Source organism: Oncorhynchus tshawytscha, linkage group LG07 (genome assembly GCF_018296145.1).
Source record: "Oncorhynchus tshawytscha isolate Ot180627B linkage group LG07, Otsh_v2.0, whole genome shotgun sequence".
NCBI classification, from domain to species: Eukaryota; Metazoa; Chordata; class Actinopteri; order Salmoniformes; family Salmonidae; genus Oncorhynchus; species Oncorhynchus tshawytscha.
In genome coordinates this window covers 18,968,709-18,992,876 of record NC_056435.1, presented here as the reverse complement: position 1 = coordinate 18,992,876, position 24,168 = coordinate 18,968,709, and the positions used below count along the sequence as shown (strand labels likewise).

Sequence of the window (24,168 nt, the reverse complement as noted above, 5' to 3'; positions counted from 1 at the left end):
ACATGCAATTATGCTGTTACCACTTATTTAAGCTCTAACAATTTTCTTGGAAAACAAAATTAGGTCATTTATTTTATTTTATTTATTTAACCAGGCAAGTCATTAAGAACAAATTCTTATTTCCAATGATGGCCTACTAAATGTTACTGCCTATATTTAATGTTAGATAACTTTTTGCTATATATTTAGCCTGGAGTAATGCCTATGTAATGCAAAGTGTTGCCATCATTTCCTTGTGGAAATATTTCTTAAGTTATCGTACAATCAATGAATTATTAATGGGTTACAAGAAGGTTGGTTTGTATGTCAATGATTCAGAAACGGTGGAACATACTGCACCAGTGCTTATTTGAATTAATCATTGACCACATATCAAAGTACAAACTGATAAGCATTCTGTGTGTGTGTGTCCGTTTGTGTGTGCTACCTTTCCGGATGTGGACATGGTGCGCGCTCTCTCTCCGTGCTGTGTGTAGGCGTTGTGTGGAGGGGGCATGGCCGTGCCATTCTCTGTGCCCGGCCCGATCTGCCCCGACCACGGCCCGCTCAACTCCTGAAACAAATACCAACAATATCACATTGTGCCACTGCCCACAGATTATATATATTCTATACATATTCTATATATAGATACACCATTAAGTACAAGACACATTCTATAATCACTGTTGGATAATTAGATACAGACACTGTTACACGGTATACCGAAAGTTCGGTACTTTTTCAAAACTAGAACATTTGAGTTACTTTCGGTACTTCTGTGAAATGTGTCTGACAGATCAAGTCTATCAGAGCAGCCGATGTCCCCTATAGCGCAAGTGCAGTGCACCATGCCTGCTCCCCTTAGCCTGCACTGGGAGTCTGGGCAGCATCATGTTAGCTCCCCACTCATGCTGCACAGAAGTTAACATACTTGAATAATGTGAACACGGAATGTAGAAATACAGGCTAGAATGCTTTACAATGCAACAGATAAGGGTAGCTTCCAGCTTTGGCTAGCTTTCCTTGCTAGCTATTCCAAGACGGCAGACTGAACACAGTAGTGCAGATTGCCTCGAGATAAACACGTAATATTCAATATCTGTAAATTAGGCTATATAATAGCACTTCATATTCCCGTGGGTAATAACATTCAATCTGGATAACAAAACAAATCATAAGGCGTGAGAAATGTATTGGCACATATTACAAAAGCAAGCAACACTCAAACAAGACAGAGAGTAAAAAAGGGGAATCAATCTCCAAAAGATAAAGCGACTCCGACGGACAGAGACGATTTATGCTTTCCCGCCACCGGGACTGGTAAGGGTGGAAAGCAATCTGTTAAATGACAAACTGGGCCTACTTGAATTAGTCAGTAAGGATATAAAGAAGTTGAAGGCGAGCCTCGAGATGAGTGACGAAAAAGCTGTGACAATGGAGAAATAAACAGACAAGTTAAAAAGGGTAGTCAATAAGATTGAAACAGACATTAGTGAATTTAAAAAGGAGAAGCCTTAGACATACAGACTAGATCTATGAGAGAAAATCAAGTACCGGTATTCAAGAAAGAGAAGGAGATGTTCCTGAAAGAGTAGCGAAGGAATTCTTTCTTACAGCGCTTCAAATCCCACTCGATGCTGTGGATAAAATCCAACTCGAACATGTACACTGTTTAGGACAGAGATATGAGCGCCCAAGTTCTGTACCCAATCTTCAAGAAGAATAGATTAAAAGGGAAGCGTGTAGCTCTCGTAATCGATAAACTGTATATTGACAACCAAATGTTCCGAGACACAAAGACCACTCCATGGCTGTTCTAAAAATTACAGTCCTCATAGAGGAGTGAAATGGAACACCCAATACTAGCCATGGAAAGGATTGTAATAATAACGTAAAAAAATACCATTCATGATAGGGAATGTTGTAAAATAATTATTTCACTTTCCATTTATAGTATTTTATAAATGGAGAAAACGGCATTAGAAGAAAGGATAACACATCTCCAAATATAACGAACTGGAACACAAAATGACTCAATCAACATGGTGGAGATAAAAACATAGCAAACAGAAGACATAGAAGGCACAGTATGTGGGTATGTATTGTGATGGAAGGTGTGGTGTGTGTTTTTGCGTTTGGAAAAGTGTGGCGTTAAGTGAGTGAAAAAGGAAAACTGTTGCATATCCCAGAACTAATGTGTGTCTGTGAGCAGGGGTTGCGAGATAGCTTCGCATTTTGTGCAGAGGGATATACATTTTAAAATAAATTATAAATTGAATTTCTTGGTCCTATCATGATGAAACGGTCCCCAACCCTAGACACCCATCTGAGCGACCAATCTAAAGTCCTTATCTGTTTAATGGCTTACCGTAAGTTGCCTATATGCAGCCAAAACAGAAAGAGGAATACAGAGACTTACGAGAGCAGCACTGCCCCCTCAATACTCTGAGCCTGCCTGGCAGGGTTGGTCCTACAAAGCCAGAGTGTGTGTTTCAGGGGAACGTGGTGGATCTGATCTCCATCACCTGGACTTGACAATGGTTAATCAAATCCCCCCATTTTTGCGCAATCGTGCACACTTTCTCAAACAGCTGTAACTGTACATACATTCGTAAATCAAGTCCTTGCTTTAGTTGGGATGTAACAACCGTTGAGCATCTGAGCTAACGGTTGATTGTGGGGGAAAGGGGTTGAGTGTGTAAGAGTATATATATATATAAAAAACTTTTACATTACCGTGTAGTTTATCAATAAAATGGTCTGATGGTGATGTGGACATACTCGGTATACACATCCCAAAATAAATAAATTATCTCACTCCAATACATTTTTATAGAAAGTTAGCAAAAATAGATATGATCTTGCTGCCATGTAAATACCTGTTTATTTGTGGAAAATCACCCAGATGAACTATTTAGTCATATCCCAGTTTACCTATTTGCTTATGGTCTTGCCTACACCTAGAAAACAGTTATTTAAATTAAAATTGATTTGGAACGGCATGCCAGACAAAATTGCCAGGCCTATTTATAATGACTATGAATTCAGAGGGCAGAAATGATTAAATATTAAAGCATTAGACTGCTCACTAAAGGCTTCAGTCATACAAGAGCTATACTTGAATCCTAACGGGTTCTCTAGCAAATGAATAAGAATGTCTCACCCCATGTTCAAGAATGGCCTTTTTCCCTTTATTCAAAGGAAAGAAAATCTCCAAAATATATTTATTTTTAAAACAAGCCATGGAAAGTTGATTGCAATTTCAATTTAATCCACCAGAAAAAAAAACAGAACAAAGAATACAACAAATATTGTGGTTGAACTCAAATATACTAATAGAAGAAAAACATATATACCTTAAATAGGACTGGTGTAGTTGTCACACATGCAGCTAACAACTATATGGAAATGTCTGCTCTACCCAAAATTACAACCAACTAATTGCAGCATTACCGCAAAAATGGAAGAGGAAAGTGGAAGGGGGAAAAAGTAGGGAACTTGTCTGTCAGCCCTGTATTAAAGACCATAATTGGTTAAAGAAAATCGTGATAAACAAAAAAGTATACCAGTTTCATTTAAGGACCCCAAAATTTACAGCTGTGCCATATAGATTGCAAAATAGTTAGGAAGAGATTTTCGACCTACCGATTCCATGGCACATGGTTTATGAATTTAATGCAAAACGTCACCGGATTCAAAACTTTGAATTTTTTTTAATTATACAAACTTCTTGCAACAATGTTATATAAACTCAGCAAAAAATAAACATTATCTCAGTGTCAACCGTGTTAATATTCAGCTAAATTAACATGTGTAGATATTTGTATGAACATAAGATTATGGCAACCATGGCATGGAATTCATGACAGGGAGAATTGTCCACCATGCATGATGATGTATACGGGTAAAATAGTCTAGCTAGCTACATTTCCAGATTATACACATTTCTAATTTTGACAGAAAGTGATTTCATTTCAAGCTAAAGTGTCTGGCTGGCTCCCTAGCTAATGTTACGTGTATGATATTATTTGCATCCCAGAGATGTTTGCTTGGGTAGTTAGAGGCTAATGTTAGCTAGCTAACATTGAACCTAGTTGGTTAGCTCCCAGCAGATTCATGCAGGGCGTGGTAATGTTATGAGTTGGCACTATGTTCATTGTTGTTTAACTAGCTAATGTTACGTGTATGATCTTACACATTGTTTACCTAGCTAGGTTCATTCTTTCCTAGCTAGCTATATGTCTTAAGCTAAAGTGTACTGTTAGCTAGCTAGCGAACATTAGCTGGATAGCTCCCTAGTGGACGTTATTATTAATTTCCAAGAGCTGTTTGCTTTTCTAGTTAGAGCCTAATGTTAGCTAGCTAACATTGAACCTGGATGGTTAGCTCCCAGCACTGTGGCCTTGTTGGCACTTTGTTCATTGTTTAACTAGCTAACGTTAGCTGGCTGGCTTGTTAGCAAATGTGACGTGTATGATATTATTCATAACCCAGATCCGCTTGCTTGGCTAGTTAGAGACTAATGTCAGCTAGCTAACATTGAACCTGATTGGTTAGCGCCCAGCAGATTCATGCAGGGTAGTAACAACATGATTTGGCACTATGTTCATTGTTGTTTAACTAGCTAACATTAGCTGGCTTGCTAGCTAACGTTACGTGATGTGTATGATCTTACACGTGGTTTACCTATTTAACATATGTAGCTAGCTTGCAAGCTAACAAAAGACTCCACTATGCAAGTAACCATTTTGGGTGCATTCGTAAATTCAGTCCGAGTATGCCAGAGTGCAGAATAACAGAAGAATTTACAAACGCACAACACCCGTTGAATATGGCCGGTGTGGAAAAAAACATAATGAAATTGTTGCCAGCTGAGCTGGTTAGGCTGTTTTCATGTTATCCAGAGGTAAACAAATCATCCGCCAGAGCGTCAAGTGTGCGCTCTGAACGCCCCGAGAGCGAAACGAGATGGGTGGGGCTAAAGCTTTAAGAGGGTGTGAACGATGCTGAATGGGTGTAGACAAAGAATAGCTCTTCACTAGGTACCAAAACATTCAAAAAAGGCAATTTTCTCAAAAGTGAGTTTACACATTTTTCAACTTTCAAAGCAGAATTACTTTCCCATTGCTCCTCAAAAATGCAGTGTGTGCTATTGTTGCTTTACTTTTATCTAATGTAAAAAACACCATTTCAAATTTTGCTACATTCAACCGATTTGAGCCGGTTGGTCACATTTGAGTGTTATGAAATAAATGTGAACTATACCTGACAAGTATGAGTGGTTTAGGTTAATTTCCCATCCTTTGCAGGCTCTGCGCATTTGCTGATCTACTGTTAGCTGATGTTTATTTTGCAAGCTACCGGTAGAAACTGTGTACAGTTGGCTAAACATATTGGAAAGTTAACCGAATTATACTGTTTTCTTCAACCAACAGTTTTACCTAGCCTACGTTGGTTTAACCATGATTGCTGCTGACAGACATGATAGGCTACATTGACTAATGGACCAAATCAAATTGGCTAGCTAGCAAATAACAGACCCCTTCAATACTGCTAGAAAACAAGTTAACTTTCAGGGGATAAACTAGATGGCTATATCCAAATATTGCTTGATTTGTTTGCCATCTTTAGTGGTGATGACAGTAGTCCGATTAACAACTTGCCAATGTCAAGATCTTTCCAAAAGCCACATTCTATTATAAATACATACACATTTAAGACAGCTCATGCAAAAATAAAACAAGCAGTGGCCTGTTTGATGTGACAGAAGTGAAAGTCATTTTGACAATAAATAATATGGAACAGAGGTGAACATATCCGGGCAGGCCGGCAGGGCCACTTAACACTGAATGAACAGGATGTAGACACAAGGAAGAGCACTGGGAAGGGCAGCGAGACTATCACAGGGACTGGAGGAAGTTAGAGGCACTAAATACTATATATACATAGCACTATATACACAAAGTTATGTGGACACCCTTTCAAATTAGTCGAATTGGCTATTTCAGCCACCCCCGTTGCTAACAGGCGTATAAAATTGGGTGCTGTTATTGTGAAGTGGAAATATCTAGGAGCAACAACAGCTCAGCCGCGAAGTGGTAGGCTACACAAGCTCACAGAACGGGACCGCTGATGCGGGTAAAAATGGTCTGTCCTCGGTTGAAACACTCACTACCAAGTTCCAAACTGCCTCTGGAAGCAATGTCAGCACAATAATTATTAGTCGTGAGCTTCATGAAATAGGTTTCCATGGCCGAGCAGCTGCACACAAGCCTAAGATCACCATGGGCAATGCCACGCGTCGGGTGGAGTGGTGTAAAGCTCGATGCCATTGGACTCTGGAGCAGTGGAAACACGTTCTCTGGAGTGACAAATCATGCTTCACCATCTGGCAGTCCAACGGACAAATCTGGGTTTGGCGGATGCCAGGAGAACGCTACCAGCCTCAATGCATAGTGCAAACTGTAAAGTTTGGTGGAAGAAGAATAATGATGATCTGGGGCTGGATTTCATGGTTAAGGCTGGGGCCCTTAGTTCCAGTGAAGGGACATCTTAAAGCTACAACATACAATGGCATTCTAGACGATTGTGTGCTTCCAACTTTGTGGCAACAGTTTGGTAAAGCCCTTTCCTGTTTTAGCATGACAACACCCATGTACGCAAAGCGAGGTCCATACAGAAATGGTTTGTCGAGATTGGTAATGAAGAACTTGACTGTCCTGCACAGAGCCCTGACCTCAACTCCATCAAACACCTTTGGGATGAATTGGAACGCAGACTGTGAGCCAGGCCAAATCCCCCAACATTAGTGTCCCACACAATCACACATCCTCCTCCATGCTTCACGGTGGGAACCACACATGCGGAGATGATCGTTCACTTACTCTGCGTCTCACAAAGACACGGCAGTTGAAACCAAAAATCTCAAATTTGGACTCATCAGACCAAAAGGACAGATTTCCACTGGTTGAATGTCCATTGCTTGTGTTTCTTGGCCCAAGCAAGTCTCTTCTTATTGTTGGTGTCCTTTAGTAGTGGTTTCATTGCAGCAATTCGACAATGAAGGCCTGATTCACGCATTCTCCTCTGAACAGTTGATGTTGAGATGTGTCTGTTATTTGAACTCTGTCAAGCAGATTTTCCTGTGGCGTTTCTCATGAGCCAGTTTCATCATAGAGCTTGATGGTTTTTGCGACTGCACTTGAAGAAACTTTCAAAGTTCTAGAAATGACTGACCTTCATGTCTTAAAGTAATGATGGAATGGCGTTTCTCTTTGCTTATTTGAGCTGTTCTTGCCATAATATGGATTTGATCTTTTAACAAATAGGGCTATCTTCTGTATACCACCCCTACCTTGTCACAACACAACTGATTGGTCCAACTGCATTAAGGAAGGAAATAAATTCCACAAATTGACTTTGAACAAGGCACACCTGTTAATTTAAATGCATTCCCGGTGACTACCTTATGAAGCTGCTTGAGAAAATGCCAAGAGTGTACAAAGTTGTCATCAAGGCAAAGGGTGGCTATTTGAAGAATCTCAAATATATTTGATATGTTTAACACTTCTTGGGTTACTACATGATTCCATATGTGTTATTACAGAGTTGATGTCTTCAATATTATTCTACAATGTAGAAATAGAAAAAATGAAGAAAAATCCTTGAATGAGTAGGTGTGTCTTTTGACTGGTACTGTACACATACACAAATATACACATATACAGATGAAGTCTGAAGTTTACATACATTTAGATTGGAGTCATTATAACTCGCTTTTTAAACACTCCACAAATTTCTTGTTAACAAACTATAGTTTTGGCAAGTCGGTTAGGACAACTACCTTGTGCATGACAAGTCATTTTTCCAACAATTGTTTACAGACAGATTATTTCACTTATAATTCACTGTATCACAATTCCAGAGGGTCAGAAGTTTACATACACTAAGTTGACTGGCCTCAAGGCCTACCTTCAAACTCAGTGCCTCTTTGCTTGACATCATGAGAAAATCAGAAGAAATCAGCCAATAAAAAAAATTGGAGACCTCAACAAGTCTGGTTCATCCTTGGGAGCCATTTCCAAACAAGTATAAACACCATGGGACCACGCAGCCGTCATACCGCTCAGGAAGGAGACGCATTCTGTCTCCTAGAGATGAACGTACTTTGGTGCAATAAGTGCAAATCAATCCCAGAACAACGGCAAAGGACCTTGTGAAGATGCTGGAGGAAACAGGTACCAAAGTATCTATATCCACAGTAACACAAATCATATATCGACATAACCTGAAAGGCTGCTCAGCAAGGAAGAAGCCACTGCTCCAAAACCGCCATAACAAAGCAAGACTACAGTTTGCTGCACACTGCACACGTGGACAAAGATCGTAGTTTTGGAGACATGTCCTCTGGTTTGATGAAACAGAAATATAACTGTTTTGCAATAATGACCATCATTTAATTTGAAGGAAAAAGTGGGAGGCTTGCAAGCCAAAGAACACCATCCCAACCGTGAAGCACGGGGGTGGCAGCATCATGTTGTGGGGGTGCTTTGCTGCAGGAGGGAATGGTGCACTTCACAAAATAGATGGCACCATGAGGAGGAAACTTACGTGGATATATTGAAGCAACATCTCAAGACATCAGTCAGGAAGTTAAAGCTTGGTCGCAAATGGGTCTTCCAAATGGACAATGACCCCAAGCATACTTCCAAAGTTGTGGCAAAATGGCTGAAGGACAACAAAGTCAAGGTATTGGAGTGTACGTAAACTTCCGACTTCAACTGTATATAAACACACACACACACACACACACATAGAATTACTATATTAGCACAGTAGCTATTATACAGTCAACTGTTACTGTTCTAGGAGCAATGGCTTTTAGACCTTCAGGAGGCAGCTAGTAGGGTTATAGAGAACTTCAAGTTGATCATTTTACTTTTCCAGTGGGCAGCAGGTCAAAGTAAGGACTAATAGTAAATTATCCAAAGCTGTTTATCTCCCTCTCACACAGATATAGTACTCTCACAGATACAGTACTCTCACATACCCACACAGTAACAGACAGACACTGGATACATTCATTTGACACAACTGGACAAATACAGACAACACACATAATGCACACACACGTTTACATGGGGGCCATGAGTGGGGGTTTACGCCACAGTGGGTATACAGGGGGCCAGTAAGGGGGTGTGTGTTCTCACAGTGGTGTCTCTGTGGCTGGTTTGGCTGGCAGAGCGGACATGGGTGCGGTGGGCACCAGAGCGGGCGGAGATGGTTGGCGAGTTGCCCTCGCTGAGGGAGCGCGCAGTACCGTCCCAGCCCTCAAAGCGTGCCAACGGACTGGGCGAGCGGCGCTACCCACGAAGGGACGACGGGAGGAGGGATAGAGAGAAAATGGTTTGTGTTTCAAGCAGCGGAAGTTGTAAAGGGTACTGCATAACTCAGGTTGAGGGAGGGGGCCAGACAGAGCAACGTCTTTCTTTTATACTGTTTACTGGGGTTTAGATAAAACAGTACTCAAGTTAAGGGCAATAGTTTGAACTTTAAATGTAAGAATGATTTAATATACTATGCTGCAGTGGACTGAAGTTTTCTTTCAAATTTGTTGAAATCAAGCCCCCTGGGCGAAAGTGCAGCAATGGGGTGAGATTATGATTGATGCATTTGAAAAATTCAGCAGCCAAAAGAATAAAGGGCACATAGGAGCATTTCAAAATGGATAAAGTCAGTCAGTCTTACCTGTGCTGGGTCCATGGAGGGCAGGCAAAGGTGAATGCTGTCCACCGAGGTAGCGATGGAGTCCAGAGAGGGGACGTACCTAATAGAGTTGTAGTTACTGAGAGAGTGAGAAAGTTTGTGGAAGAGAAATAAATCATATTAATGAAAAAGGTAATAAGAGAAATAGAAAAGGAGAGAAAGACAACAAGTCATACAAACCTGGCACCATTACATCTGAAATGGAGCCAAGCGACAGACAGTGTGTGAACAAACTTCAGAAAAAAATGTAAACTATTTTTTTTTAAGGAACTCAGTCCAGCTTTCAACTTACTCTTGAAAGTTGTAATAGTAGAATGCACAAGGTTCAATCTCGAAATGTAGTGCATCATCAGTTTTCCTCGTCATGTCAGTCATTGCATACCATTGCATACCCCCCGAACGCACGACTTCTATTTCTATGTGCACAAGCACTGTTCATGACAAATTGTTCACCTCTCGTTGGTGGAGAGAATTTTGCAGGGTTAAACTTATTTCCTGCCATTCTACACATTTTGTCATTGGGTGCAAAGAAAATGTTGCAGTTTTAAAGCACATTTTCTTGCAAATCTATACATTTTGCCATGTTTAATGTGTATTCATGTGATATTTGAGTGATACAATTTACAACAATAACTATGGACAGATTATTTATTTTTTGAATCATTAACTGACATGGGCTAGTTGATCTGAAGTTCTAAAGAGTTATAAATAGCTAAGGTATGCAATGACTAACATGACAAGAGGAAGTGGGGCCCTGAGTGAAAAAGTTAACCCTGAAGGAGCTGCAAAGCAAAGCTCCACAGCAGAGATTGGAGTATCTGTCCATAGGACCACTTTAAGCCATACACTCCACAAGGCTGGTTTATGGAAGAGTGACCAGAAAAAAGCCATTGCTTAAAGAACACAATTAAGCGAACACATTTGCCAAAAGGCATGCGGGAGACTCCCCAAACATATGGAAGAAGGTACTCTGGTCAGATGTGACTAAAATTGAGCTTTTGGAAATCAAGGAAAATGTTATGTCTGGCGCAAATCCAACACCTCTTCACACGAGAACACCATCCCCACAGTGAAGCATGGTGGTGGCAGCATCATGCTGTGGGGATGTTTTTTCATCGGCAGGGACTGGGAAACTGGTCAGAATTGAAGGAATGATGGACAGCTCTATATACTATGAAATTCTTGAGGGAAACCTGTTCCACTCTTCCAGAGATTTGAGACCGGGATGGAGGTTCACCTTCCAGCAGGACAATGACCAGGAGCATACTGCTAAAGCAACACGAGTGGTTTAGGGAAACATTTAAATGTCTTGGAATGGCCTAGTTAAAGCCCAGACCTCAATCCAATTGAGAATCTGTGGTATGACTTAAAGATTGCTGTACACCAGTGGTACCCATCCGACTCGAAGGAGCTGGAGCAGTTTTGTCTTGAAGAATGGGCAAAAATCCCAGTGTCTAAATGTGCCAAGCTTATAGAGACATACCCCAAGAGACTTCCAGCTGTAATAGCTGCAAAAGGTGGTTCTATAAAGTATTGACTTTGTTTCACAAGAAAACATATTTTGCATCTTCAAAGTGGTAGGCATGTTGTGTAAATCAAATGATACAAACCCCCAACAATTCCAGGTTGTAAGGCAACAAAATAGGAATAATGCCAAGGGTAGTGAATACTTTTGCAAGACACTGTAGTTCTGTTCTGTTTCATGTTAATGAAGAGTAGCTGCTGCTTTTGCAACAGCTAATGGGGATCCTAATAAAATACCATCCTCTGACATGTAATGAACAATTTCTTCTGAAATTAACTTATTGAGTCGGTGGATAACTGATGTATTGGAAACTGCACACAGACACCGTGGTCCTTTTTTCTGATATAAAGAGATGCACATTTTGATGTGTCTTACTACATTGTATGTTTTCTGGTTAATGTATTTTTGAAATTGTACGTTAGGTTGTCTAGTCATAACATTCAGATTCAGTAGATGGTGTAGAATACAGTATACACACATATGAGTAGTGTAGGATATGTAAACATTATATAAAGTGACGTTATTTAAAGGTTATTTAAAGTGACTAGTGATACCTTTATTAAGTCTATTTAAGTGGCCAGAGATTTGAGTCTATGTTGGCAGCAGCTATGTTAGTGGGAAACTGGTTAGTGATGTTAAACAGCCATCACTATGTTAGTGATGGCTGTTTAACAGTCTGATGGCCTTGAGATAGAAGCTTTTTCCGTCTCTTGGTCCCAGCTTTGACGCAACTGTACTGACATCGCCTTCTGGATGATAGCGCGGTGAACAGGCTGTGGCTCGGGTGGTTGTTGTCCTTGGTGATCTTTTTTCCTTCCTGTGACATCGGGTGCTGTAGGTGTCCTGGAGGGCAGGTAGTTTGCCCCCGGGGATGTGTTGTGCAGACCGCACTACCCTCTGGAGAGCCCTGCGGTTGTGGGCGCGGTAAGCCAATTGGATGGGGTCTAGGGTATCAGGTAGGGTGGAGGTGATATGATCCTTGACTCGTCTCTCAAAGCACTTCATGATGACAGAAGTGAGTGCTACAGGGCGATAGTTATTTAGTTCAGTTACCTTAGCTTTCTTGGGAACAGGAACATCTTGAAGCATGCGGGGACAACAGACTGGGCTAGGGATGATGTCTGTAAACACACCAGCCAGCTGTTCTATGCATGCTCTGAGGACGTGGCTAGGGATGCCGTCTGGGCCGGTAGCCTTGTGAGGGTTAACAAGTTTTAAATGTTTTATTCACGTTGGCCACGGAGGAGGAGAGCCCACAGGCTTTGTTAGCGGGCCGTGTCAGTGGCACTGCATTGTCCTCAAAGTGTGCAAAGAAGTTATTTAGTTTGTCTGGAAGCAAGACGATGTCCTCGACGGGGCTGGTTTTCTTTTTGTAATCTGTGATTGACTGTAGACCCTGACACATTTGTCTCATGTTTGAGCTTTTGAATTGTGACTCTACTTTGTCTCTATACTGATGCTTTGCTTGTGTGATTGCCTTGCGGAGGGAATAGCTGCACTGTTTGTATTTGGTCATGTTTCCGGTTGCCTTGCCATGATTAAAAGCGGTGGTTCGCACTTTCAGTTTTGCGCCAATGTTGCCATCAATCCACGGTTTCTTGTTAGGTAAGGTTTTAATGGCCTGCATTTGCCTCATGCAGGGCGACGCAGCAGAACACATCTTCATCGATCCAGAGCATCTCAAACATGCTCAATGGGTGACATGTCAAGTGAGTATGCAGGCCATGGAAGAACTGGGACATTTTCAGCTTCCAAGAATTGTGTTCAGATCCTTGCAACATGGGCCGTGCATTAGCATGCTAAAACACGAGGTGATTGCAGCAGATGAATGGCAATGATGAATCACAGTATCTGTCCATTCAACTGGCCATAGATAAAATGCAATTGTGTTCTATGCCTGCCCATACCATAACCCCACAATGGGGCACACGTTGACATCAGGAAACCACTCTCCCACACAATGCTATACAACGCTGTCTGCCATCTGCCCTGTACAGTAGAAACCGGGATTCATCCGTGAAGAGCACACTTCTCTAGTGTGCCAGTGGCAATAAAAGGTGAGCATTTGCCCACTGAAGTCGTTGAGGACAACGAGCACACAGATGAGCTTCCGGTTGGACGTACTGCCAGATTCCCAAATGACATTGAAGGCGGCTTATGGTAGAGAAATTAACATTCAATTATCTGGTAACAGCTCTGGTGGACATACCTGCAGTCAGCATGCCAATTGTAAGCTCCCTCAAAACTTGAGACATCTGTGTCATTGTGTTGTGTGACAAACCTGCACATTTTAGAGAGAGGACTTTTATTGTCCCCCAGCACAAGGTGTACCTGTATAATTATCATGCTGTTTAATCAGCTTCTTGATATGCCACACTATCAGGTGGAAGGATTATCTTGGCAAGGAGAAATGTGCACTAACAGGGATGTACATTTCTGGGATCTTTTATTTGAGCTCATGAAACACTTTACATGTTGAGTTAATATTTTGCTCAGTGCACAAGTCAGAAGTATGATGAAGATATAAAGCGGGGACTCTAGCAAGCCCCATTAATAAAGCCTCTTCTTCTTTTGTAGCTCCCAAGGCAGCACCCTGAATACCATGTTGACAGAGGTATGCAGTCACACTCATCATGTTTTGCAGTTAGGTGTAGTTTTGCAGTTAGGTAATGTTCCAAATGGCACCCTATTCCCTATATAGTACACTACTTTCGGCCCATGGGGCTCTGGTCAAAAATACTGCACTATGTAGGTAGAAGGGTGCCATTTGGGACACATACTAAATCAAACTGTGTGAATCCAATCATGGACTTTGGTGTACTGGCCATGCAAATAGCTAAAAGTAGAAGGCCTGGTTTGAATGTGTAAATGATCTGCTACATCAACACACTGCAGGTCTTGAGCCTAGTAGTAGTTTTGAGCAACATTTGACTGCTTAAGTGGAAACTGAGCTCTGCCAGTGGAGAGTTGTCAGAACAGACTGTAGTGGAAACTACCGCTCTAAATGACTATCCCAAACAGGCTGGACCAATGAGGGCTGTGGTGTGTGTGTATGCGTGCTTGTATGAGTTCCAAAGAGAGGACTGCAAAGCCAAGTTGACAGGAAACCCACTAAGCCAACTCAACCTCAAACTGTTGCAATTTTTTATACTGTAGTTTGATACTTACTGTACATTATAGAGGTCTTGTTGACACCTTTAGCTAACCAAAGAGCGTAATGAATGTCATACATCATCAATTACAATAGCAATACATATAATCACATTCAAATAAACTTTGACTCCTACTTAGCTGTGTTTAGGTGCTTTGGACAAGGGTTCGGATGAGGTACACTTTGGAGTTTTATTTGAAGAGTACCCCATGAAGACTGGAGATCTAAGCCTAGTCATTCTCCCACTTGCCTGCTCACCCTTCTACCCTCTCTATGATGGAGGAAGTCATCCACCCACCCTCCCTACCCCAATCAGCTCCTGGGGGACGTGCGTTTTGGCTGTGGCATGGACGACCAGTATACCCCTCCCGCCACCATGGGATACACACACACACATTCCCCTCTTATACACACCGGAACATGTGTTTGAGTCTGCACACAGTAGAGGCTTGCTGCAGACATCCTGAGTGAGATGAAGCCAAGTGTGTGTGTGTGCTCCATGCATGCGTGTGTGTGTCATCCCAGGCCATTCCATGGTAAGCAGACAGGACACATGGGTGACAGACTGTCTGCAGCCGCCACGCCCCACTATTCTTCCCTTCCCTTGGCTCCACTTCACATGTCCCCTCGGAACTTTACTCAGTCACCTGCTCTCTTTATCATCCCTCCCCTATCTCCCCCTCCTTCATCCCTCTCCAAGGCTGCGTTCCAAATGGCACACTATTCCCTACACACTGCACTACTTTTGACTTGGCTCTGGCCAAAAGTAGTGCAGTATTTAGGGAATAGGGTGCCATTTAGGGATCAAATGTTTAACTAAACCCTATTACGGGAGCACACTTCCTGAGCTGGCTCCAGTCAGTGGAACTGTGATAGCACAGACACACTGAACTTCACTTATCTGCTCCTACTATCCATTTGATCCAGTTTCTCTTCCTGCACCGCCCCAATTTGGTAAGCTCTCTAAATATCAAGACGGCCCCCATGCAGTGTCAAAGGCAGGGACTTTGGTGTGAAGCAGTGTGCGTATGTGTGCCCATACTTAGTACCTGAGTACTTAGTGTAGTGTGTGTGTACACAAGTGTTGGTAAGTTTGTGTATGAGTAAGAATGTGTGAGTACGTGTGTGTGATTTGTGTTTTTGCGTGTGTGTGTGTTTAGCTACCTGCTGATGCTGCTCTTGCGGGACAGCGTGTTGCTGGGGGAGGCAGGGGGCGTCTGGTAACTGTAGCTGTATTCAGATCCCTTCAGATCCAAGATCACCTGATGAGTGGGGAGAAAAAAATAATGTGTGAGAATGAGTACATGGAACAGTGGGAATATCTAACACTGTGTGTGTGTGTGTGTGTGTGTATGTGTGCAAGTATGTGGTTAAGTGTATTTGGGAAGGTATATTGATGTCTCTGTGTGTGGTGCGAACAAGTGTGTGTGTGTGTGTGTATCATCCAGCTTACCTGTTCGCTGGCGAGGGGCAGTTTGCTGGGCTCGGCCGTCAGGCTGCTCAGGTCTTCTAGGATGGTCTGCAGGTGGGTCACTTCTCCCAGCATGCTAATCTCATGATTCTATACACACATAACCACAGATCAGACACACACAACCAATCCATAACCACAGATCCCAGACACAACTATCAGTTACAAATAGCCCCTAGTAACAAGGCTTGGGCGGTATATCAGGGTAATTGGTTTTTCAATACCGTCAAAACTATTACTTTCAAGTTTTTCCAATACATGTGTATATTTGTAGCTATTTATTTAGTAAATACCAGCAGTCAACTTGTGCAATACGTTAGGAGATAAAGCAGATCACGTTATTTTGCATTTTGAAGCTTACTTAGTTCCCCAGAACAGTTGAGCCAGTCACATATTTGTAAATAAGACAAGGAGACAAAGCGGGAGCAGGTGAGTCCAGCTGCGTATTGACACGGGTGACGTTTTATATTGAAAGTGACTTTTTTTGCTTCAATAGAGTGATCCGGGTGGTGCAACTATACTTTTCCTTCACAGAACGTACATCACTGCAAGACATTCAGCTGAAAATATCTTAATTTTCATCAGATGACAACAGAAGTGCAAAGCTATTTCACTGGCAGCCACACAAGTAAATGAGCTTACAATGAAAAAGCAAGGTCTGCTTGACAAAAATGATACATGGCCATCACATTTCTCCTCCCTCATCTTCATCTGCCCTAGTCCATTCAGGAGACCAGGTAATCTGTTTACAAATTGTATCATTAGACGGTTCTACAGCTGTTTTTTTCCATGGAACTCCATAGGCCAGTATAGCTGACCTAAGCTGAAGATGAAAAAAAGAGTTACCTGGTGATATAAATGCTTCTTATAGTTCCTGGAATGTCCTTATACCATTACATCGCCAAGGGCATGGATTCCACATTTGGACCATTGGGGCGACGTGAAAGGCAGTCCTCCAGATCGCAAGGCATTATTGTTAAATATTGGAGTCTGGGCGTGCGATTAAGTTTCCCAGTTGCATAGTTTTTTTACATTTTATGCCAAACAGATTTTGTGAGAGCAATAATAGGGCCAAAGCATAATTTACATAGTTTGAGATAGATCAATGAACATCACTTCTTCCAGGGCAATGGGAGCCACCATATTTCTCAATTCTCCGCCAGGGAGCGGAAGAGTTGTGTCTAAACCAATTTATACATTCGGCGAAATAAAGCTTGGAAATATAATTAAGAGTTTGGAACGGATAGCCCTCCAGCATCTTTCCCTCTGAGTAAATGTGTTAATTTATTCTGGGATCTCTTACCTTTCTATTTACATTCTGAACATTCACTGTGGAGTTTATCCCAATAGCCGGAAGGGGGAGACATAGGAAGCATTGAGCTCACAAAATTTAACCAAGGCAATATATTAACTTTCACAATAGAAATTCTGCCGGGTTAGAGCGACTGGAATGTTAAGCCATCTACTGTGGTCTGATTGAATTGATTTGAGCGATCTGTTTAAGTTTTGGGCAATGGTTTTATCTCAAATAAATATATTGATTCCTACATTTTTAAAATGGGAAATGATTGGGATTACATAAGAAGAGATGGGGTCCTGTGCTGGGTTCTTAAGGGGGAGTAGGGCAGATTTATTTAAAAATGTGAAATGGAGCTGAATTTGTCTATAATCTTCAAAGCATTCGGGAGAGATTGAGATACAGTGTCTAGATGAAGTAAGATATCGTCGGCGAATAATGAGATGACGTGATCCATATAATTTAGAGATATTGGTGTAATTTCTTTCAAATTGTAGCACCCATTCTCCCTCAGGAGGTTGAAAGGATTTGGCATGGCCCCTCAGAACTTTTACAGCAGCACCATCGAGAGCATGGTTGTATCACTGTACTGGTTGTATCACTGTCTGGTAACTACACTGCCCTCGACCGGAAGGCCCTACAGAGTGTGTCGCGGGCAGCCCAGCACATCACTGAGGGTAAGTTCCCAGGATGTACATGGCAGGCAGTGTCGGAGAAAGTCCACCAAATATTGCCAGGCTCCAGCCACCCGAGAAATTGCCAGACTCCATGCTCTCGTCTGGCAGGCGGTACCAGTGTATCAAGGCTCAGAACAACAGACTCCTAAACAGTTTCTATCCCCTGACCATAAGACTGTTAAATGGCTAACAGCTACTGCTCTCCCACAGTCTATCCCCAGTCTACCCACTAAGACAGCTTACACATGTTTTTTTTCTCTCTCTTATTTTTCTATTTTGATGTTGGGAAGGACTTGCAAGTTAAGCATTTCAATGTACTTGTGCATATGACAAAACTTAAAATACTGTCTACGTCACAAATGGAAGCCTATTCCCTACATAGGGCTCTCGTCAAAAGTAGTGCGCTATGTGGAACTGAGGCCTTGAGGCACTGACCGTCCAATCACCATCAAACATTGCCAGATTCACTCAAAATAGACTCTCATGTCAACAGCGTAAACAGTGTTGAACTTGCATGGTGTTACATCATGGGGTTCTGGGGCCTCCAACTTGTTCCAATCACTTAAACAGAAGCCAGAGACTTTTTATATGAAAATGGATCAACTTCAGCAGCTGAGCGTTCCAACTAGATCCTTGGGCCAGTCTAGGCCTAGGTAGTACTGACTGAGTCAGGGTCAGATGAGAGTATAAAGCCCTCATACACACAGTTTTCGCATGAATCATAAAGACTGATTCTGGATTATAATAATATCCACACCAAAAATACATATTTGGCATGGACACTGATTCTAGATGAGAGGATAACCCCAGCGCAGGTTTGATGTGAATACTGACTGATTCCGGATCAGATGAGACTATAACTAACTCATGAACACATATTTGTCATGAACATAGACTGATTGTAGATCAGATCATAATGATAATATTATTATAACCTACTCACCAGCACAGGTTTGAGCATGCTGACAAAGGCACAGTAACGGCCCCTCTCTTCGATGAGCGCCCGGCATACAGCCCTCTTCTCAGTCTCCTCCAGCACAGCATAGCGCACGTTCACCTCCTGCAGGGCGCTGTCCAGCTGCCCGCGCACCTCGTCCTTTCCTAGGGAAACACAGGGGGGAACCAAAGTTGACAGGCAGAGCAGACTGGCAAAATAACAGGCAAACAAAGCCAGCGGGCTGGTATAGCAAGTTAACAAAACTCAGGGTACAAAAACGATGCCCGAAACACGTTTGTTGAGGGGTGTGCATTTACGTGATAATGCACGAGAAGACAGTGTTTGGAGGATATCCTGGCACAGGTGTTGCTAGGCCCGAAACCATGTCGAGGGCAGGGAAACAGTGCCAATATATCCTTCAAACAACGGCTTCAAGGGCATTATCACTTTTATACAACTGGTTACCAATATATCCAAATAATGATTCACATTTTAATTAAAAAAGTTATTTTGATGAATTTATTAATACCATTTCATCCTTCCAAGAGATATAGTCCCGACACAAATCTAGGGTTGCTGGTCGTTCGTTCAATTGGGTCCGTTTCCAGAGACGCGACCCAGTCTTTTTGTTCTGTATCTATGGACGCGACCCAGTCGTTCGTTCTAAATGTTCTACTGCCATACTGTTAGGCAACGTTCTCATCGCTTGCTAGCTTGCCAACTACGGCTAATTTACGGTCATGTCAAACAGTGCAGCCAGAATAACGGCAAAGTAGCTGCATTTGCATTAGTTTAAACTGTTTTCTAGTGACATTTAACAATGAGCTAATGATGCGTGATTTCACCTGGCATAGAAAATGTGCTCTCTTGTCAGGACACTGTTGTTCAGAGGAACTAGCCAACAACACAGTTAACACAATCACTTCAAACTGAAGCTGGAAAGACTCCAAACTAGCAGCATTTCGTGTTCCCTGTTTGACATGGTATCCATAAAAATGTGGCCTATTCAGGATTTTGACTGGCAGAGAAAAGCTGCCTGCCTGTCTCGTTCAGACTCCTACACTTTCATTACTATGGAACAGCTGGAGATATAATTCTGTATTGAAACGGAGACAGACAGCAAGGTTTATACAAGTCTCTGCTATTGAAAACCAATTGCTAGTCTAAAAAAAAGGGAGATCATGTCTAGATGCTTTATCAAATTAAATCACATTTTATTTGTCAAATGTGCCGAATACAACAGGTGTAGTAGACCTTACAGTGAAATGCTTACTTACAAGTCCTTAAATAGCCAACAACGCAGTTATGAGAAATACGTGTTAAGTAAAACATAAAAGTAACAAATAATTAAAGAGGAGCAGTAAAATAATAATAGCGAGGATATATAGAGGGGGTACTGGTAGAGTCAATGGGCAGGGGGCACCGGTTAGTCGAGATGATATGTACATGTACAGTAGGTTGAGCTAAAGTGACTATGCATAGATTATAAACAGAATAGCAGCAGTTTAAAAGAGGGGGGCAATGCAAATAGTCTTGGTTACCAATTGATTAACTGTTCAGGAGCCTCTTGGACCTAGACTTGGCACTCCTGTACCGCTTGCTGTGTGGTAGTAGAGAGAACAGTCTATGACTAGAGTGCCTGGAGTGACAATTTGTAGGGGGTTATACCGCCTGGTAGAGGTCCTGGATGGTAGGAAGCTTGGCCCCAGTGATGTACTGGGCCGTAAGCACTACTTTCTGTAGTGCATACTGTACTGCATTGCGGTCGGAGGCCGAGCAGTTGCCATACCAGGCAGTGATGCAACCAGTCAGGATGCTCTCGATGGTGTCGCTGTAGAACTTTGAGAGTCTGAGGACCCATGCCAAATCTTTTCAGTCTCCTGAGGGGGAATAGGTTCTATTGTGCGCTCTTCACAACTGTCTTGGTGTGTTTGGACCATGATAGTTTGTTGATGTGGACCAAGAAACTTGAAGCTCTCAACCTGCTCCACTACAGCCCCGTCGATGAGAATGGGGGCGTGCTCGGTCCTCCTTTTCCTGTAGTCCATAATAATCTCCTTTGTCTTGATCAGTGGATATCAAGTTTATGAATTGTCTGGCTGGGCTGATGAGACAGTGGACTGTGCAGTGAGATGGGACAGAGTAAAACAGGCATTTCAACATCATCGCTTTAGCCAGTGGTAACTTGTGGAATAGACACCAGCTGGAATGCAGTTTTAACCAATCAGCATCCAGAATTAGGCCCACCCATTGTATAATCTATACATTTAATGAATAATGTACAAATATTTTGAGATCAACTTTCCTCTTAGTATCCGATTCAAATTGCTGGTCAGAGGTGTCTGTTATTTATCCCAAAACCTTTGAAGAGAAATTCAGACCGTGATTGAGAAACTAAAAATACATAAGCTTGAGATAGCCAAAGCATAGTACCTGCTATTGCATACTTTTGCCACAAGAAAGCAGTATAACCTTGAAAATCACTTTGTTTTGAATATCCTGTGTTTTCTTTACACTGAGCATACAACACATTGAGAACACCTGCTCTTTCCATGACAGACCTACCAAGTGAAAGCAATGATCCCTTATTGATGTCACTTGTTAAATCCACTTCAAATCAGTGTAGATGAAGGGGAGGAGACAGGTTAAATAAGGATTTTTAAGCCTGGAGAAAATTGAGACATGGATTGTGCATGTGGGCCATTCAGAGGGTGAATGGGCTAAGACAAAATATTTAAGTGCCATTTGAATGGGGTATGGTAGTAGTTGCCAGGTGCACCGGTTCTAGTCAAAAACTGCAACGCTGCTGGGATTTTCACACTCAACAGTTTACAGTGTGATTCAAGACTGGTCCACCACCCAAAAGTCCTCCAGCCAACTTGACACAACTGTGGGAAGCATTGGAGTCAACATTTACCAACATGCCTGTGGAACACATTCAACACCTTGTAGAGTCCATGCCCCAACACCAATAAGGATGGAGCACCTATGTAACAGGATACTACATAAGATACCACTCCTCTCCTCTTCAACTGTTGTGTCAGTGTGCTGCTCTCTGGGAAGATGCATGCTGCAGGCCTGTCGAGAGCAGGAGATGAACCGGAGTGAAGGCCAATGGCGAGCAGCAAAACAGATGTGTGTGTTGACAAACGCTATGTGGTATGCAGGGGTCTATAAAGAGACTCTAGAGGGCACGTGACTGCCTACTCATTTGTGTCCAGCTGCTATGACAACAGATTCCACATACAATTGGCTGTCCGGAAGAAAGGGAAATACAAAAGCTGTTGGAAAGAGGGATCCTAAGTCCCTATATAGTGCACAACTTTGACCACCATCATGATCCCTGATTTCCTATTATGTGCTATAGTACCCAAAGCAGACAGCTCACAAGCCCTACACCCTCCAATAATCCTCTCAAAGACCAAGGAAATGGGTTCCAAATATAAAACGCAAATGCGCTGGATCTAACGTTTCCAAAACACACACTTCTTTCTAAATCTTGGTTGTAGTCACTGATATTTTCACTGTTAGACTGGTAAAATAGGCAAGGGTGAAGGTGCAAGGTCAGATCAGATATGTTTTTGAGAGTTAACGGAATAAAAGACACCTCCATTTTACATTCGAATCATTTTGCAGATGCTCTTATTCAGAACAAATTACAGTTAGTGCATTCATCTTAGGATGGCTCGGTGGATAACCACATATCACAGGCATAGCAAGTACACTTTTCCTCAATAAAGTAGCTTTCAGCAAAGTCGGAGCTAGAAAGTGGGGAGAGGGATTGAGGTGAGAAGGGATTATTTAGGATACTCTAAAAAGGAGGTAGGGTTTCAGGTGCTTTCGGGAAGATGGGTTGCGAATCTGCGGTCCTAAATTCAGGGGGAAGCTGGTTCCACCAGGGTGTCAGAACGGAGGAGAGCTTGGACTGGGCTGAGTGGGAGCTGGGATGGGAGGGCCAAGAGACCAGAGATGGCAGAACGGAGTGCTTCAGTTGGAGTGTAGGGTTTGAGCATAGCCTGAAGGTAGGGTCGGGGCAGTTCCTCTTGCTGCTCTGTAGGCAAGCCCCATGGTCTTGTAGTGGATGCGAGCTTCAACTGGAAGCCAGTGGAGTGTCCGGAGGAGCGCGGTGACATGGGAGAATTTACTACGGTTGAAAACTAGGCGGGCTGCAGTATTCTCTATTAGTTGCAGGGATTTGATGGCACAAGCAGGGAGCCCAGCCAACAGCAAGTTGCAGTAGTCCAGACCGGAGATGACAAGTGCCTGGATTAGGACCTGCACCGCTTCCTGTGTGAGGTAGAGTCGTACTATACAGATGTTGTAGAGCATGAACCTGCAGGAGCGAGTCACTGCTTTGAAGTTGCCCTGAATGACAGGGTGTTGTCCAGCATGAATCCAAGGTTCTTTGCACTCTCAAAACCGTGATGGAGAGATCTTTGAGCGGGCAGGCCTTCCCTAGGAAGAAGAGCAGCTCTGTCTTGTCAAGGTTGAGCTTGAGATGGTTGACCAACATCCAAGCTGAGACATCTGCCAGGCATGGAGAGATGCATGTCGCCACCTGGATGTCAGAAGGGGGAAGGAGAAAAGTAGTTGAGTGTCATCCGCATTGCAATGATAGGATATGATGGAGATGAGTGACTTGGTGCCTAGAACCGAGCCCTGGGCGACACCTCTTGCGAGAATATGTGGTGTAGACAGATCCTCTCCACGGCACCTTATATGGAGCGGCCTACCGGGTAGGATGCAATCCAAGAGTGTGCACAGCCCTGAGAGGGTGGAGAGGAGGGTCTGAAGGTTCACGGTATCAAAGGCAGGGGATAGGTCTAGGAGGATGAGAAGAGAGGAGAAAGACTCAACTTTGGCAGCGCTGAGAGCCTCTGTAATACAGAATAGAGCAGTCATGGTTGAGTGAACTCTCTTGAAGACTAACTGGTTAGGGTCAAGAAGATTTGTTTTTGCCCTCAGAACAGAGACCGCACTCTCAAGTGTTTTGGAAAGAAAAGAAAGGGATACAGGTCTATAGTTTTTGACGTCAGATGCGCAGAGTGTTTGTTTCTTGAGGAGCGGAGCGACTCGGGCCATTTTGAAGTCAGAGGGGACACAGCCAGTGGTCTGTTGATAAGGGAAGTGAGGAATGGGAGGTCTCCAGAGATGGTCTGGAGAAGGGTGGAGGATGGGATGTGGTTGAGTCGCAGAATTTCTTCTGGAGAGAGAGAAAAAAAAAGTCAAGGAGTAGGGCAGTTCTGTATGAGTGAGACCAGTGGACTCAATAGGCTGAGAGAATGAGGAGCGGATGTCAACCTTCTTTTCAAAGTGATTGACAAAGTCATCCACAGAGAGAGAGGAGAGGGGGTGGAGGATTA

At 42.8% G+C, this 24,168-nt stretch overlaps 1 protein-coding gene across 4 annotated transcripts in view; it reads right to left on the bottom strand.

The window, feature by feature from the left end:
• Window positions 1-24,168, bottom strand: part of LOC112254111 (protein MTSS 2) — a 115,407-nt gene that overhangs the window by 4,313 nt on the left and 86,926 nt on the right. For 2 of the 4 annotated variants that reach the window (XM_024426339.2, XM_024426342.2), the window contains exons 7-12: window positions 18,812-18,969; window positions 15,877-15,984; window positions 15,588-15,685; window positions 9,730-9,826; window positions 9,192-9,344; window positions 428-553 (exon numbers count right to left, since the gene is read on the bottom strand). In XM_024426339.2, coding sequence (XP_024282107.1) covers window positions 428-553; window positions 9,192-9,344; window positions 9,730-9,826; window positions 15,588-15,685; window positions 15,877-15,984; window positions 18,812-18,969 — 740 coding nt within the window. The remainder of the gene's footprint in view (window positions 1-427; window positions 554-9,191; window positions 9,345-9,729; window positions 9,827-15,587; window positions 15,686-15,876; window positions 15,985-18,811; window positions 18,970-24,168) is intronic. The other 2 variants (XM_024426345.2, XM_024426344.2) reach the window with 1 other exon arrangement.